General features: G+C 36.1%; 1 protein-coding gene across 4 annotated transcripts; it reads left to right on the forward strand.

The window, feature by feature from the left end:
* The first annotated feature begins 1,675 nt into the window (after positions 1-1,675).
* Positions 1,676-15,089, forward strand: LOC129875901 (serine/threonine-protein kinase CTR1-like). Of its 4 annotated transcripts, none has more exons than XR_008763230.1 (16): positions 1,678-2,438; positions 4,330-4,631; positions 4,723-4,867; positions 5,126-5,229; positions 6,380-6,588; positions 8,836-9,258; positions 9,400-9,440; positions 10,139-10,207; positions 10,362-10,462; positions 10,556-10,640; positions 10,725-10,823; positions 12,521-12,589; positions 12,690-12,821; positions 13,651-13,745; positions 13,825-13,940; positions 14,743-15,089. XR_008763230.1 is itself a non-coding variant. In XM_055951136.1 (16 exons), exons 1-15 carry the CDS (start codon positions 1,950-1,952, stop codon positions 13,883-13,885), a joined length of 2,424 nt encoding a protein of 807 aa, XP_055807111.1. In that variant the 5' UTR covers positions 1,678-1,949; the 3' UTR covers positions 13,886-13,928; positions 14,743-15,089. The 4 variants fall into 4 exon arrangements, 3 of the variants coding, with proteins under 3 accessions (XP_055807113.1, XP_055807111.1, XP_055807112.1); XM_055951136.1 differs by having other exon boundaries at positions 13,825-13,928; XM_055951137.1 differs by having other exon boundaries at positions 8,845-9,258; positions 13,825-13,928.
* The last annotated feature ends 119 nt before the right edge of the window (positions 15,090-15,208 follow it).

Raw genomic sequence — 15,208 nt, forward strand, 5'->3', positions numbered from 1 at the left:
TAGGCAGAATTATAGTAGCTCTTCCGGAGCCTTCAATCATTTTTGAATTATCAGATATTGTAGTAACATTAGCTTTTTTTCTAAGCAAATTGAAAAAATATTTTTCGTATTTAAAAATAGCATGAGTTGTTCCACTATCAATTACACAAATATCCTCTTGATTGATCATTGATCCAAACAAGATTTGAGACATTTCCATATTTTCTTCAATAAGAAATAAAATAAGTATTAAAACAACACAAATTTTATTTATTTACATGAACTATAAAAATACAAACATAATATTTAGTACAAATAAATAAAAAGAAAAATTATTTACATATTGTTAATCTTATCGATATTCATATTTTTTTCTAGAAAATTAAAGAAATCAACTACATCCAAATGCATAGGCTCAATATTATCCTCAGAGATAAAATTAGTCTCTTGATTATTTTCTGCCCTTTTCAAGGATTCCTGATATAGTTGAACCAAGCGTTTTGACGACCGGCAAGTCCGCGACCAGTGCCCCACACCTCCACATCTATGACATGCACTTTCTGAATTTTTCTTTGGTAAAACTTCTGACTTTTTACCATGCCTTTTATATTGCTGATCATTTCTCGGTGCCAGTCGAGTTTCATGATTATAATTTCTTTTTCTCCCATGACCACAACCACGACTGGGGCCATGACCTCTTTCTCGTTGGTTATAATTTGTTTGATTCACTTCTGGGAGTGACAAAGAACCAACTGACCGACTATCATGATTTTTCATTAATAATTCATTATGTCGTTCAGCAATAAAAAGGTGAGATAGTAATTCAGAATATTTTGTAAAACCTTTTTCGCGATATTGCTGCTGCAGGAGCATATTCGTCGGTGGAAATGTGGAGTATGTTTTTTCGAGTTTATCTTGCTCAGTGATTTCGTCTCCGTATAAATTTAACCGAGCTATAATTCTAAATAAGGCAGAATTATATTCAGTTATATTTTTGAAGTCCATTAGTCTTAGATTTAACCAGTCATGACGTGCTTGTGGAAGCATGACCAACTTCAGGTGGTCATATCTTTTTTTTAAATTTTTTCACAATTTCAGGGGATCCTTTATTGTAAGATATTGTAATTTGAGCCCCTCGTCAAGATGGTGGCGGAGAAAAATCATAGCTTTTGCACGGTCTTGACTAGATGCCGTGTTATCATCTTTGATGGTGTCTGTCAGACCCATCGATTGTAGATGAATTTCGGCATCTAGTGCTCATGAGGAGTAGCCTTTTCGAGAAATGTCCAGAGCCACAAATTCAAATTTTGAAATATTTGCCATTTTATGAAAATTAAATAAAATAAAATTCTTACTATTTTTTGTTACCTCAAAAAAATAGCCGGAGCTTTGTACTGATAACGTGATATAAAATAAATTAACTGGACAAATTAATGCGGGGAAAATAAAAAGAAAACAAGAGGAGCAAAAGAGTTTTGCAGTATTTTCTCTCTATGTTCTATTTTGTGTGTTCCTTTTTTTGCACAAAATTGTGCCTATTATATAGACAAGAGACTATAATTACATACCAAGTGGGCAAGTTCCCAATTACGAGTGAGGCCCACTTGTAAAACATCCGAAACCTAACAAAATATAATTTTTTCAAGGACAAATATGAAAGTATGAAACTAATTGATATAGTTCCGCACGTTTGGATTTGGAGTAAATAAATACTCCTACATACGTTTTCAACAAAAATATTCCTTAGAATTCGGCCTAAAAGCAACAACTAACTTCAGCTCTGAATGAATGCAAAAGAAGAAAAAGAAAAGAAACGAAAAGGGGGAAATTGGGGAACTGAAACTGTTACTCCATTTTCCGATCGCCGGACAACGAAAAGCTACCCATGTCCTCAAGTAGTTCAAGCTGCAATTCGCTAAAACCAGAGTTTGGTAGGGTTTGTTTTGACTTTGATATTGTTAGGATACTCCATGGAAGTACCTGGTAGACGGTCAAATTATGCAATATTACAGCAGCAACCGCCAAAGTTCTCCGCCGGAGAATTGTATGACGAGTCTAATTCAGTGAAGAGGAGCAAAAGTAGAGGTGATAAGGGATTATATTGGGACTTGATTGATCATCGAATCATGGAAACGCAGAGTCGGATAGGTACGACGCCGTTTCAAACCTCGAGTGTGTTACCGACGCAGTCAAGTGAGGGCAGCTTTGCTGAGAGTTCCATTTCCGGAGTTTCATTTGGGCATCTTAGTGCTAATTCAGGTGGTGGAGGTTCGTTGTCTAAAAGTTGGGCTCAGCAGACTGAGGAGAGCTACCAGCTGCAGTTAATGTTAGCTCTTCGGATCTCTGCCGAATCAACCTGCGCTGATGATCCCAATTTGTTGGATTATGTGCCCGGTGAATCGGTATCCCGTGCTTCAGCTTCATCTGCGTCAGTGGAGGCAGTGTCTCATCGATTCTGGGTATGTATTGTATGCTATTTTGTTGATTTTTCTCTATTTCCGTTCTGTTTATGCCATTCCTTAAATTTCAATATGAGATTGTGTGCTAACAGTATGAAGTTCGCCATATCAGGTTCTGTTTTGTAGGCTGTAAGAAAAATTTCACCATTACATATTTAATAATACATAGAGGAATAGTAGATATTAGTTCAGATTAAGCCTTTATGGCTTTGTCACTAGTAAAGGTAGTACAACTCAAGTTGTGGTAGGCACACATTATCAGTTTGAATCGTCAACCAAGTCTACTGTTTATTGGAGAAAGGTAGGAGTTCCATTATCCACCAAGTTTCGGAGCTAGAAGCATCAGAGTTCTTAGTAAAGACAAAGGAATACTAGTTTAGATTGCAGATGTTCCCATGCTTAGATGACAGTTGATTAGGTCGGAAAAAGGGACCGAGGTTCTAACTGCTGGATCCTTTCCCAATATCATTGAAAGCTGAGTATTTTCTGTATTATCATGACATCCTAATTTCTATCGAAAATCCTAAGACATATCAAGTAATGTAGAAGTTGAGGATGAAAGGAATGCTTTTAGATTTTGTTGAGTTGTTTGGTCTCTCAAGGATGTCTGACGTCCTTAGCTACTCTAAAAATGCTATACTCAGTGGTGCAAAGGATGTCTGTATTATATTTTGCCCTAATGTATTGGAAATTTTCAGCCTTTCTTTACATAGTTGCATGATCAATGTGAAATAAATTTCCTGTCAAAATCAGGTTAAGGCAACAATCTAATTCTTGATTGAAAAGGAAAAGAAGACATGTGAGATTTACTTTATCTGTGGTATGACTTATACTGTTGTCTAAGTACAGTTGATGAATGTGCAGCTAAGTAAGATAATCATGAGGACTTTATTTCTCAACTTTACCTTCATACCTGTAACTGTCATATGTACGTTATGAGTCTTGTGGTGCCTCCAAATACATGACCTTTCTGAAAAGCTGTGATGAGTGGTTACCTATGTATCTAATATTTATACGCCTACCTATTTGGTTGTATAGTTGTATAGTAAGGGTGTTTAAGTTTTTTCTCAAAAAACAGTTAATATATTGAAATTAAGGCCCAAACATTGTTTCCAATTCATTGTATCAATATATTAGGTACCAAGTACAACTACCTAGAAGATTCCCCTTATTGACCAATACCGAAGAGGATATTTGAAGTTGTCACTGGAATACTTTTTTAAACTCCAGTTTATTGCTGGATTAGTAAAAATGACCCCAAGATACATTGCATTCAACCAGCACAACCATATAATATCCAAAGGCAATAATAGAACTGCATGAAATTAGTTAAAATTTAATTCTCGCTCCTTCCCAAAAGTGATCCATTTAACTGACAAGAAAATGAGCATTCAAGTTACTGTTGTATACTTGTATGTTCATTCAGTCAAAACAGTTCTCAAAGTTGAGATAAAATTAATCTTTCGCAAGTTTAAATCTTTATTAGTATTAAAGTAGATCCCATGTTACCGTTTAATGAAGAAAGTGGATCCCATGTTACCTTATTTTATAATTTTGGAGTAGTATTATAGCATTAGACAAAGGGCTAATCCTCTAGAAAGTGCATGTGGTATTATGATAAGCCATAATAGAAAGGATATTTATTTTAGGATAGAGGATTAGATACTTAAGAAAATTGTAGCATGAGATATTGGTTATCAATTGATGTTTTTTTTTGTTGTATCTGAATAGAAGTTTCAATATGACTATGGCCTTATATTATCATTGTTTCTCATGTTATGTTCTTATAATATCTTGTCTATTTTTTCAATTGACCCGGCTATACATTCCCAGACTCCTGGCTTTCATACTTAAAAGACATTTTCTTCATTGCATCTTTATGCTGTACCAGGTAAATGGGAGCTTGTCGTACTTTGACAAAATACCCGATGGATTTTACTTGATTCAGGGGATGGATCCATATGTATGGACAGTCTGCTCAGATCTGCAAGAAAGTGGTCGTATCCCATCAATTGAATCCTTGAAGGCTGTTGATCCCTCTGTAGTACCATCAGTTGAAGTGATTTTGATTGATCGGCGAAGTGATCCCAGCTTAAAGGAACTACAAAATCAAGTTCATAGCATGTCCCCTAGTTGCAACACCACAAAAGAGGTGGTTGATCAGCTTGCAAAGTTGGTTTGCAATCACATGGGGTAAGTTTTAAAAATGTTTTTCTGAGAAACCCCAATGGGTTTGATTTGTTTTTTGGTTCTTTCAGCGATTAATTTCTATCCCCTTTATAAGAGGCGCAGCTTCTGTCGGAGAAGGTGACTTCGTTCCTATATGGAAGGAGTGTTGTAATGACCTGAAGGATTGCCTAGGATCCATTGTGTTTCCCATTGGTAGCCTTTCTGTTGGCCTTTGTGGACATCGTGCATTGCTGTTTAAAGTATGTTGTTACCTTGTTACACTGAAATTATTGTCTGTTTGCTGTTTTGCGTGTCAGCTATCTAACCTCTAAAGTTAATTTGGACATATTACTGACTAATTGTTTACTATTGAAAAGCACAATTTTTTTTTACTAATTATGTAAATTATTTTGGAATTACTCTGCCCTTGAAGTAAAATGAAATGCCATCAAGATGTTCCTTTCATTGGGCTGCTTGAGCAAGTTTGATGTCATTAACTTTAAATGTGATGATTGTAGGTTCTGGCGGACATCATTGATTTACCATGTCGAATTGCCAGAGGATGTAAATATTGTAAAAGATCCGATGCTTTCTCATGTCTAGTTCGATTTGACCTTGACAGGTGTGCATCCAGAAATATATCTGGTATATGTTTCCATTTCAAGTGCATTAAAGAGAAATCGTATAACTTGCCTATTGTGAACAGAAGGGGAAGGAAACTTTAATTCACCTTTTGGATTGCTTTGTAAAGATAAATATCATTTCAAAGAACATGTTTCTTCAATATATTGAAAGTCTTAATAGATAGCAATTGGTGTTGCAACTTTTTATTTGAAGAGCTATTATTCTCATGTACTTGGTATCTGATCTTTAAAATTATCTACCTATATTATTCATCATGTGTAATTAATATGCTGTCAATTGTATTTGCCAAAAATTAAGTTGGTGTCTTGTATATGATACAGTCACTTCCATTTGTTTCATCACTAATAACATTTTTCTGTATGATGGGGTCGACTTTCATTTCACTAGTTATTTATGCTTTCTCTGGAATATGTAAAGCTGGTTTTGTGAAGAATAGGAAGTACATTACATGGATCTGGTAAAATGACCATGGTGAAGTTTTGTATTATGTTCAGTTCCCTTTGTAGAAGCATGCTGTAAAACATTGAATTAAAGATTAACACAGTTTTCAATGATTTAGATTAAATTTCTGCTTTGTCTTCACAGCTGCTTCTCCTAGTTTTTATATGCTCTGTTTCCTGGTTTTGCAATTGAAATAGTTGAGTGAGAATGGTGGTTCATTTAAAGCACACTGAGGTTGAAATCTCAATACTTCATGAAATTGACTTCGTTTCTACCTCATACTGTCTTAATCATTAGATTTAAGATTTACAATTTCAATTCAAAGAAATATCCTTCTTTTCATCTGCTCTGCCCCCAAGATAGGGAAAACTGGAAATCAAGTGGAAAAATTAAAATTAAAAATAACCAGGAATCTGATGCAAGCCAGTGTGGTGAACAGCAGGATTTTGTTTTTCTGAATGCTATAACTTTGATGAACGTGAAGAAATTACTGACTGCTTTATCTGTTGAATTCTTCTGCTAGAAAGGTTCGGTATACTTCTGCAATCACACACACATAAATTGGTTTAAAGTACTCCAATATCTTTTGTGCTTTTTGGATAGCTTCATATTTAAGGACATAAGAATTATTTATGTTAAGAAAAAGAAGTACATAAGCATTGACACAAAGCAAATGCACCATACAGGGAATACCTGGTTGATTTGATTCGGGATCTAGGATGTTTATCTGAACCAAATTCATTGCTCAATGGTCCATCTTCCATCTCAATTTCTTCACCATTGCGCCTTCCGAGATTTGGACAAGTTGAACCTGCCATGGATTTCACGTCACTGGCTAAACAGTATTTTTCGGATTGTCTATCACTTAATCTGGTCTTTGATGATTCTTCAGCAGGTATTGACTCCTCCCCCCCACCCCCACCCCCACCCCACAAAAAAAAAACCCCAACAACAACAACAACAAAAAGAAATATAAAGAAGAAAACCCTTAGCAGGTGATCATCTGATGGATACTTGCCTACACAAACATAAAAATCTTCAATGCTCATCTGGGTTGTTGTGAACTCTTATCATTTTCTGAATGTTGTGCTTGCCCTTTGCCATGATATGATAAGAGGTTAAGAATTATTTGGGGTCACAAAAATGGATTCAGTTAAATGTTGCAGCTTTTCTACATCCAGAAAAATTCTCTCATATCCGAACTTATTTACCCCTAAACTTGTGACATCCCTGTAATTTTTGGTGGTACATATAGGTACTTTATTATTTGGGAATAACAGTCTTTAATTGCTTTATAGTCTTTCCATTCCATGAACACCCAACAGATAATTTTACCCATGTTCACCTGCAATCCAGAGTTCAATAGTTGTCACCTGCTTTCTTACTGGAGGGCATAAAACAGGAATGAGGACGATTACTTGCTTACATTGTTCTGGAGAGTAATCTTAAAGCTCTTTTCTTTTTGTAAAAGTTCCCTTGTTTCCTTTTGGAGTCTGCAATGGCTATTTCACAGAACTCCTGTTCCTCAAAGTTCAAGTCTGTTTCCCTGTATTTATCAAAATTACTGAGGTCTCTGGAGAGATTGAGCCTTGTTATAGTCAAAGAATGTTCCTTAAAGTTCAAGTCAGTTCCCCTGTGTTCATTAAAGTTACTGAGGTCCACAACGAGGAATTGAACCTGAATGGTGCTCATAGTAACATCATACTACTCCTTTCTTTTTTCATGAATCACATGTTATCTTTTTGGATTGAGCGGATTTGTGCCAAACAGGCACTTAAGATTCTCTCTCTCACAACCTCCATGCTGTTGCACCTCCTAAGAAATTTTAGCATTCTTTGACCATAACAAAGCTGAATCTCTCCAGAGAATTCATTGGTTTTTAATCCATCCAATACAAAATTCCAATGAAAATTAAGAATTTTTGCTGCTTCTCTCTTCATTTTCCAGTACTACACATTGCTTAAACCCTGAAACTTGGTGAAACCCAGGCTGAACACTTCACCTAACTTCAGTAGCACTTTAGTGCAGGCACCAAGGCATACACCTCATCACTGGGGGCCTAATCTTTTATAGGTATCAGTAGGCAGTAAAATATAGTTGGCCAATTGGTATATGAATTGTTAACAAAATTTTATAATTTATGACCGATCTAGAGTAGGAATAAGAAATTAGAAATTTTGTATGATAAAACCAGCAATGGAAATCTAAAACTGCGTCTTTACTTATAAAATATAAATTTAAAGTAGCTTTCGTAACATGAAAACCTCATATGTCATGCTTAGTTAATTTAATTATAGTTTTATCTTCTCTTGGCTAGATAATTATAGTTTATGTTTTTATTTTTTTATAATTAAATTTGTAGTTACTATTTTTTCTTCCGTTTTTATTGGTTTTCCGCCCAAACCCATGCTTTTATTGCGCTTTGTGGTTGAGGTCCAAGTAGTCCTTGATGCTATCATAAGCTTTTCGGCTTTGATGACTCTGGTACTCCAACAGATTAGTATCTAATCATAGATGAGTTTGTTTCAGCATAGTACTAACCAGAAAATAAAGACTAAGCTCCACAGTTTTGTGGTACCAAGAACCTCAAGTCTAAAACTGCACTTCTCAGCTTTGAGGGTTTGCCATCATCTTGACATCTATTTTCTTCGTTGTTCTCTCTTTTCTTTGACTTTTTCTTTGTTTTGATTAATGATTAAAGGGCCTGATATTTGATACTGACTTCTTGGATGGAATTGATTTGTTAAAAATGAACAAAGGAGATTGTAGATAAAATTTCGATACAATTGTTAGTACAACTTTTAAAAATACTGCTTCTGAGTGTAATACATATGAGGTTTCTTTTAAATCATAGTATTTCATTTCCTTCTAGAGGAGCTTCTACTGTGTAAAAACAAGTTAAATAACAGTAGTCCCCAACGACGAAACGACAAGGAACTAGTATGATTTAAATGGTCATTCTTTTAGCTTGTCTATACTTTGAGCCTCGAGTATCCAGACCAAGGAAAGTAGTTTCAACCTCTTATCTCATTTGCAAAGAAATTGCCACTCTCGTTTACAAACAGATTCCCTTCTGTTTTATTAGTGATATTTATATCAATTAGTTTTGTTTTGGGATTTCATAATTCACTGTTTGGTTCAGGAACTGCAGTTGATGCGGATGCTGTACAAACGGACCGAAGTTCCATGGATAGAGGCTGTGCAGTTCCTATTTCAAGCAATCGTGATGAAGTTTCACGGTTACCTGTGCCTCCAATAAATGCATGGAAAAAGAGATGTAATAAAGGCTCTCAACTTCCTGCATTATATCATCCTCCAAAGTTTTTGACCTCAATGAGCCAGGAAAAGGATTTGATTCCTTTGAAGAATGTCCCTCCAATTAGGTATGGAGATGCTCAACTGATTACAATATCTGAGGCAAGGACAGATACCATTAATGACAAGAGGTACTTTGAGGGAGGAGGGAGACTTGCTCCTGCTAAACCAAGTCGAGAACTTGTTCTTGATGTAGAAGATCTGGATATTCCCTGGAATGATCTGGTTCTCAAGGAGAGAATTGGGGCAGGTAATCCCAGTCTGCTGGTTTCTAGCCACTTTTATGGTGTTAACTCTGGTTTTATTTTACTGTATGTCAATAATATTAGGATAAAATAATATCATAACATAAAAAACTCGTCTAGTTTACACTGTTTTGTTGTATTTGCAGGGTCTTTTGGCACCGTTCACCGTGCTGACTGGAATGGTTCTGTAAGACAATTGCCCGTTTATTTCCAAGTGTTTGAAGCATATTCCACATGTATCTCTCTCTAATTATTTTCAGTCAACTATGCCTCAATCCCAAAATAGTTGGGTTCGGCTCTATGTATTATTTATGTCCATTTGGACCAGTTTCAATATGTTTGCTTTTAAGGTAAACCAGGGGTTCTTTAAATTTCAGTCTCATCCATATGTTGTCATTTAGATTTCTAACCAAATTGGAGAACACCGTCATTCAAATTTCTAACCAAACCAAACAGACTCCTAATGTAGGTGCAAAATTCAAGCCCCTAATTTCAACCAATCGGTAATCACCTATACGGATCCTTTGCTTCCATTGTGTTTTTTCAACTAGATCCTGATGTATTTTGAGAGATTGTAGGGATGTTGAGTCAACTACTTGGTACTTTTTTAGTACCATCAATCATCGCGAAACTATTTTTTTTTACACTTTTGAAATGCCCTTAAACTTATAGGAGCAGATTTCAGCATTTGTTTGTTTCTATCTAAACATGGTAGCTATGAATCTCCTTTAAGAATTATATTGCTTTACCTTTTATTTTTGGGAGAGTTGGGTGGGAGGGGGGGTAGCATTCATTATGTCAAATCAGAGATGTAACTTTTATCAAAGATCCTATTTCACTGGTTTCCTTCCTAATTGCATTCTCATGGAAGTTTGTATTTTCTAGGATGTTGCTGTGAAAATTCTCATGGAACAAGATTTTCATGCAGAGCGATACAAGGAATTTTTACGAGAGGTCGGTCTGGGGCTCCCCTCCTCACTAATAAACTGAAAGAACATGGAAGAGAAAAGGAGAGATGGGTGTATAAAGATGAGGATCAGTGGATCTCAACTTATCATTTGTTTCCTCCTCCATTCTTCTGATTTTAGTTTCCATTTGGTTGGTGCAGGTTGCAATTATGAAGAGGTTGCGACATCCAAATATTGTGCTTTTCATGGGTGCTGTTACTGAGCCACCAAACTTGTCTATAGTTACAGAATATTTATCAAGGTCGTGACCTGATCTACCTTCAGATGATTGCATAAAGTGTTATGCTTTTTCTTTTGTTTTTTCTGATCGGTCAAATGCCATTCTGTGTTTCAGAGGTAGCTTACATAGGCTTCTTCATAAACCTGGTGTGAGAGAGGTATTGGATGAAAGGCGTCGGTTGTGTATGGCTTATGATGTGGTATGAATATGTATCTCCCTGCTCCCCCTTCTCTTACAAATTTAATTTTTTAATGTACCTAATGCCTTTTATCATCTTGTGCAGGCAAAGGGGATGAATTATCTTCATAAACGCAAACCACCTGTTGTTCACCGTGATTTAAAATCTCCAAATATTCTGGTGGATAAAAAATATACAGTGAAGGTGAGACTAAGAACCTCTTTAGTCTGCACAAAAGTGCGATGCCTCCAGTTGATATCTTCTCAAACTGGGGCTGTCCAAGTAGTGGTCTAATCTGTGGGATCCTTGATGGGACATTTTTTCTAGTTTGAGACGCGTCTTCCTTGCCAATCTCTGTTTATTTAAGGTGGCTTACAAAACTTACATTTCATGGTTCAACAGGTAGGGAATAGACGTTGTAGCTTCAGAATCTTTTAACTAAGTGAAGACTGGACTTGGTAGTTTCAGAATCTTTGAACTAAATGAAGATTTTAATGCAAGTTCTATAGCAGGATAGCTTACATCAGATTTCTCAAATGATGGAGAGTTAAAAGTTGCAATCCATGTAGAACACTAGGGTAGTGTTTTGTTTTTCCAATTATCCTAGTTAAAATATTTTGGAAAACATTTTCTCTAGAGAATCAAGTTCCTTATAAAGCAGAAAAATGACTTCCCTAGTGGGAGTAGCGAATATACAAGTTCTGTTAGTGGCATCGTATGCTGACTGTCTCCTACCCACCTCACACCCCGCCACCCCCACCGCCATATTGTTTGCCTTGATTATATATAAATGCTCTTGGAATCATATTTTCTGCTTACTTATCAATAAGTAAGACTACTTATTTTCCTGAAAATAATTTTTCAATTTTTTTTCCCTGTAAAAACATTTCCCTTCATACCAAACACACCCTAAATTCTAATCGACCAAACTTTTTAAAAACAGCGCATAATCTTGGAGATTCCTTCTAAATGGAAAGTCATTTTTGCCGTGCTCTATGTTTGGGTTCATAGTATTTCTTATTTTTTGTAGACATTGATATCTGGAGTGCTGGTTGGAATAGGCGTATGTATAATTATGAAATGTCTTATCCTTCCCTGCCTCTTCTCTACTGTTCTTATTCAATCAGTTCCTGTCCTATTCTAAAAAGATTTGTATAATACCTCTGTCCTCTATCTTCAGAAGTATGTCTTTGCATGTGGATTATGTGAATTCTTGATCATCTAATTTGACTAGCCAGATCTGACTGAGAACATGTTAGTCTGGTTTCAAACAATTCAAACAACAGAAAGAAAAGAGATACATTTTGATATGCATCATCTGCATGTTCTTCAATGCATGCCATGTATGTGATCATTAAAAGAGTTTGTTCTTTATAGCTTATCCATAAAAATTTTAGTCTGGTTTCAAACAATATAAACAACAGAAAGAAAAGAGATACATTTTGACATGCATCATCTCCGGCTTGTGCGCACCTCGACTAATGTCACGGGATACCTCTTGGTAACTCTGTCCATCAAGGCTAGACCAGGTGGAAAGGAATAACCTATTATGTCTTTGCTGGGATTTAAACTTGAGACCTCATGGTTCTCAACCCACTTCATTGACCACACTCTTGGGTTAGCTATATGCATAGATGCAATATGACCATCTCTTGTGCTCCCCTCATGTGTAGTTGTCTTGATGTTTCATGATGACAAGAATGGAGCATAGCCAACTTTAGATTTGACTCTACTGAGTGCTCACAAAACTTGGTTATCTTGCTCGAAATTGGCAATGACTTACCGCTAACAGTAGCACTTCATGTTACTATTACATATTTTTGTGTGTACTTTATATTATTGAAGTTACTCTATCTACAAATGGTATTACATGTGCCACTCCTGTCAAATATCTTTTTCAGGTTTGTGATTTTGGTCTTTCTCAATTAAAAGCTAATACATTTTTGTCATCAAAGTCAGCTACCGGGACTGTAAGTTCTACATCTGGTGCTTTTATCTTTTGTCAATATTTGGCATTTGGTGATAACTAAAAGAAAAGGAATAAATATGATTTGGTACTTATCATAATAGCCAGAATGGATGGCACCTGAAGTTCTCCGTGATGAGCTGTCAAATGAGAAATCTGATATATACAGCTTTGGTGTCATCTTGTGGGAGCTGACAACATTGCAACAACCTTGGAGTAATTTGAACCCACCACAGGTTTGTATTTTGTAATTTTGAAGTATTTCTAGTCATGGGAAAGGTATAAAAGGTTACCTAATGAATACAATCTGAGGGGACTAGGTAATATATTAAGTGAAAGGACCTTAAGCTCTCTCTTGGAATGTTAAGATATGTTGGTCTTGGGATTGCTTTTATTAGGGAGAAGGGCAATTTCCAGTTTGGCGTCAGCCACTGCATGAAGGGTCGTTTTATTCCTCTTATGTTAGTACCTCTTCTTAACTGGTATATATAGGAAACTTCGTTAAAAGATCGTGGTTTATGCAGAAAGCTAATCATCCATGCTGCAGTGAATAGGAAAGTCACAGGGATTCTCATTTCCATTACTATGGGTGTAGGTTGTTCTATTATGTTGTTGATCTCTTCACAGTGTGCATATTTTGTATCATAGCCCCTTTTTCGTGAAAAGGTAAATCTGAGAAGAAAAGTTTGAATAAAGCATCACTGCGAAAGCAAATGAATTTGGATTGAAACTGTACCTGCAGTAGGGGGAGGACATCATATAATTCTCTTTGTAAAGTTGCTTTGATTACTAACATTTCATTTTTTCGGAAAGTTAGGAATGGAATGGAAACAACTGAAAGATTGTGTGCTTATTGTGACATCAGTAATGTTATATTGCATCCATTGTTTTGTTTTGATGTGTGCGCATCTAGTGCTGTTTCTTTGTTGGATATTCTAGCTTTTGAGTCGAGTTTAATATTTGAAAGATCAAAATGGAACAGTCTGTCTAGCCTTGTGATTGTTGAACAGTCTCTTTGATATTGCACATGATGTGTTACATGGTGTAATGCATTTGATACTGTAGGTAGTAGCAGCTGTTGGCTTTAAGGGTATGAGGCTTGAAATTCCATGTGACTTGAATCATTCGGTGACAACTATTATTGAAGCTTGCTGGGTGAAGTATGTTGCTCCTATTCTTTTCCAAGCTAGTTTGGGATTGTATTGATGTGTTTTATTAAAATTACTTCTAATATTGCAGTGAGCAGTGGAAACGCCCCTCTTTTTCCGCTATCATGGATATGTTGGGACCGCTCATATAAATCTTGCAACACAACCAGATTGTACAGACATGCAGTTCCTCACGTAAATGCTGTAGTAAATATATGATTTCTTCACATCTTTGACATTCTTTATTAATTATTTCTGGTTTGTGTATCGATATCTGTCTCTTGAAACTAATGAATTTTAAGAACTGTTGCCCCTCTGGTATGTCAACACTTAGTCCAAGTTTAACAGAGTGTTACACTTGAGTTAGTTCAAATTAGTTGAAATTTGGCTTGAATTTTTGGTGTAAACTTCTCGCCTTGACATTTTCTTCGAGTTGTGATATGCTCAGAACACTGATTGAGCATCTGAATGTTGTTTCCCTATGTTAAGTTCGGCACTTCCTTACACTAGCCATGGCATCAATAGGAGGAAAAAATTATTGAAAGTTCCAGCCTAACTTTTTTTTTTTTTGGATAACCGTGGTGTCCGGGCTAAAACATAAGGGTTCCTCTGCAAGGTTCATCCACGGAGGGTGAGTCAGGGCCTGAGATCAGGCCGAAAGGCATAATCGATGGACAATACTTGCCACCTAATATGTATCAGGTAAATTTATCCACCAAGGTTAGGACAGATGAGAAGAAATCACCTAGTGTTTTTGTCTCTGATGGATTTTGAATCTGAGACATCATGGTTCTTACCCACTTCATTGACCACTAGGCCACACCCTTGGGGTGCAGAGTTCCAGCCTAACTTTCCACTGTATCCAGCTGCAATTTGTGGCTTCTTTGCACTTTATTTTACAGTAGATGGATTTGTTACATGCTTCTAGGCATTTCATGTAGACTTTGTACAACTTCTTGCTGTTAATGACGTGCTAAGTTCTGATCTCTACTTTATGTTTGTTTTGCAGTCTTGTATTCTGTACATATTAGTTCTTATTTCTGATTGCACGTGGAGGACCCCTAATTTTCTTCACAATTCAAGCAACTGTCTTTGCCTCACAGAAGAAACATTTGCGCTTGGTATTTGGCTAAGTGATGCGGTTGATGCTAGGAGTCATGAGTTTCTGCATTTTCTGACAGGGATTGATTTTGTATATACAAGAACTATAATACGGCGTTGTAATATATAAGAAAATAATACTCTCTTCCGTGGCTAAATAAGCTAGCAAACTTTTCCCATATGTGATCACAATTCAAAACAGTGCTTGTAATTTTGTTTTTGTTCTTGTATGCATTAGTCTGTTTGGGTTCCTGATATGTGGAATATCTCACCAGCTTACTGTGAGATGAAGGAAAAATAGAGAAATTCCAAATGGATTGTAAGGAGATATTTGCCAAAAACAAAAGGGACAAATATGTCTTTAACATATATAG

The sequence above is a fragment of the Solanum dulcamara genome, chromosome 12, assembly GCF_947179165.1.
Source record: "Solanum dulcamara chromosome 12, daSolDulc1.2, whole genome shotgun sequence".
In the NCBI taxonomy this organism is placed as follows: Eukaryota; Viridiplantae; Streptophyta; class Magnoliopsida; order Solanales; family Solanaceae; genus Solanum; species Solanum dulcamara.

What these genes read in the sequence shown, in the direction of transcription:
- LOC129875901 (XM_055951136.1), top strand. Translation starts at nt 1,950, where the DNA reads ATGGAAGTACCTGGTAGACGGTCAAATTATGCAATATTACAGCAGCAA. An exon ending in GTGCTGACTGGAATGGTTCT is followed by an intron (nt 9,441 to 10,138) that starts GTAAGACAATTG and finishes TGTATTTTCTAG; the next exon opens with GATGTTGCTGTGAAAATTCT. An exon ending in ATTGAAGCTTGCTGGGTGAA is followed by an intron (nt 13,746 to 13,824) that starts GTATGTTGCTCC and finishes CTAATATTGCAG; the next exon opens with TGAGCAGTGGAAACGCCCCT.